The sequence below is a fragment of the Haliotis rubra genome, unplaced genomic scaffold, assembly GCF_003918875.1.
Source record: "Haliotis rubra isolate DU_JTF1 unplaced genomic scaffold, ASM391887v1 Scf936, whole genome shotgun sequence".
NCBI lineage: Eukaryota > Metazoa > Mollusca > Gastropoda > Lepetellida > Haliotidae > Haliotis > Haliotis rubra.
In genome coordinates this window covers 62,158-65,125 of record NW_025767675.1, presented here as the reverse complement: position 1 = coordinate 65,125, position 2,968 = coordinate 62,158, and the positions used below count along the sequence as shown (strand labels likewise).

Below are 2,968 nucleotides of genomic sequence, written 5' to 3'. Positions count from 1 at the left end.
GTCTTCAGCAACCCATGCTTGTTGTTAGAATCGACTAACGGGATCGGGTGGTCAGGCTCGGCGACTTGGTTGACGCCATATAGCTGGAATATTGGAGTTCGGCGTTAAACCACAAACAAACAACGCGAGCCACGATGAACCAAACCACTCTTTTGTAAATAAAGGATTCATAAATATTTACGTACAAAATGTCATCAGACGTTTTTTCCGATTTACAACACAGTTAACATCCTATACGCAACATTTTCTCAACGGAGAATCGCAGAAAATTGTAAAGCATGTACTCGTGTACATACATAAGCAGGTACATAACCACGCTTCTTTCGTATGTAATGGTTAGAAGAGTACAAAAAACAAACGTTTATTCGTTCTTTAAGGTACTTTAAGGTAGTACTGTCATTGTCATTATAAAACTTCACTTGGACATGTGGCAGTCATTGAATGAATGCAGCACAGCACATTCAGTAGCTTGCACGATGAGAACCGTCAAACAGACTACGGTAAGCAAGCTCTGCATGGTTTTATTCCACACCTCACATCTTCACCATATCACTCAAACCTATTTTACATCTCAGTCGTACATAGAAAAGCAACAAATTTCAAGCTCTCTGTTGTCCCCAGACAAATCCACATTTATTTGGGAATTTACTTCACCAGAGACAATTCAAGGTGAGAGAAAACTATTGCAATAGTATTGCAATAGTTGGTCGCAACTGACTATCGTTATCGCAATAGTTATTTCCCCCTCAATAGTCACCCCTAGTATTTACACTTATTTTAATATGTACACTGACAATGGCTGAATAATATTGGTTTCAGAGGTCATTCAGTCTGAGGTGTTCATTTGAAAAACTTCTGACTGGCAAATCTGGACTGAAGCAGAATTATACGTGTGATATAAGTGCGTATTTTCACACTCTCTGATAAAACCATCACTGGTCCATGGATAGCGTTCAGTGGTTATATGACCTAGCTGTTGTCATGACAACCCTACAGCCTTCTTCACTTCCTCTGTTATTTCCCTTGCTCTCTCATTCCCATTTTAAGCACTTGTTGAAGGTGAGACTTATCTCCCTTTAGTTTCAGCACATTCTCCTTATTGGGGCCAGTTGTTCAATGACAATGTCCGCCAACTTGGCCTTGTAATCACTTTTGGTCGACAACATGTTATCCTCGCATATCTCCTCCTGCAACAGGCCTGTCAGCGAGGAGTTCATGTCAATCAGATTAGACACATCTGGCCTTTCCTTGGGGTCATAGGTCAACTCTGCTGCCAAGTCTGTGACTGCCATGTCACGGATCTCGTCTGGACTGTGTGTCAGGTCAACGCGACCTTTGGCATTCGGTTCTGATTTGCTCATCTTGTTTTCTGGATGTCTGAGACTCTTGATCCTTGGTACTTCACCTGGAGAGAAGAAAACATAGACGATAATGCAGAGTGAGTGAGTATGGTTTTACGTTGCTTTTAGCAATATTCAAGTAATATCACGACGGGGGACACCAGAAATGGGCTTCACACATTGTACCCATGTGGGGAATCAAACCTGGGTCTTCACTGTGATGAGTGGAGATATTCACCATCATGCTACACCACTGCCCAGACAGAAGGAAAACTGACAATTGTGTTGTATAGGAGGGTGCGGTTGTACAGGATGCGGTTGTACAGGTCTGAGCGTTTTATCAGAAGCTACTGATATGAGAATTCTGGTTTACCCAGTTTTGCTTTAAAAGAGGATTTATGAATATATATGGTGGGCTGTGACCAAGCTCATTGTGTCGCCGTTTTATTTTTGAGCTCTCAAGAAGGTCCTACCCATGGAGATTCCAAGTTAACCCTTTTGGGGGCAATCGGGGTATGTCAAATGAAGTCACTTTGCAGCTTGCCTTATCACGTTTCTTCATCACTGACAATAACCTTGATTTCTTGTGGTTCATCTTAGACACGTTTAGATACTGGGTGGAGTCATGAAACGCATCCACTTTTGATGAGAGAACTTCAGGTCGAGGGAATATGACCTGGAATGTTCGATTGAAAGCCTTAGCGAGATCTCTGGCCAGTTCTATGTGATGTATTTGGTCCTCTCATATTGGGACATCAGTCGCCCTGGCAACAAAAACAGTGAGCAGATAATAAAATGTGACAGACAGAGGAGTGATATGCTTCCTTCAAGATGACAGGGATTCTTAGAGTGAGTGAGTTTAATTTCAACCAGCTTTAGCAATGTTCCAGCAATATCACAGCGGGGGCCACGACAAATGGGCTTCACACGTTGTACCCATGTGGGGAATCGAGCCTGGGTCTTTTGCGTGACAAGCGAGTGTTTTAACCACTAGGCTACACCAACACCCCAAGATTCACAGAAAGGTGTGAAATGGATGGGAAGGCTAGGTAACATGGGGGACTGATCATTTGTCACTGAGATTCAGCAGGGGTTCGCCAAAATATTTACATCATATATAGAAATATTACAGATTGTAGCATGTTTGAGGGACTTTTCTTCGATATGTTTAAGCAATATCACAGTGGGGTTGTCACAAATGTGCAGTTTACATTGTACCCATGCAGGGAATCAAACTTGGGCCTTCAACATGTTGACTGAACACTTTAACAACAAGGCCACCCTACTGTCCCCTGCTCTGGTGAATGCATGGCATTGATGCATCTGAGAACCTACTTGTACAGGATTATGTCTGCTGTCTGCAGGATAGGGTAAGTAAACAGACCAACACTCGGGTCGTTCATCCTTTCAGACTTCTCCTGAAATGACATACAGTATAACTTCTCCTGAAATGACATACATTTTATATCACAAATGGCTGGGTGAATGAGTTTTACCAAATTATCAACAGTAATGAGTGAGGTGAGGTGAGGTGAGAGGTGAGGTGAGGTGAGGTGAGGTGAGGGGTGGGTGGGATAGGATGGGATGGTGAGGGGCGGGCGGGGTGTGGCGACGCAAAATTTAATGTC

The 2,968-nt window shown here is 43.1% G+C and overlaps 1 protein-coding gene across 1 annotated transcript; it reads right to left on the bottom strand.

Annotated features, from left to right (window-relative positions):
• Positions 1 to 636: 636 nt before the first annotated feature.
• Positions 637 to 2,753, bottom strand: LOC124264669 (tryptophan--tRNA ligase, mitochondrial-like). The gene is given in 5 exon segments (XM_046699403.1): positions 637 to 1,041; positions 1,044 to 1,094; positions 1,097 to 1,405; positions 1,893 to 2,104; positions 2,676 to 2,753. Coding segments are annotated over 5 exon segments (702 nt in total). The 5' UTR covers positions 2,744 to 2,753; the 3' UTR covers positions 637 to 979.
• Positions 2,754 to 2,968: the final 215 nt, after the last annotated feature.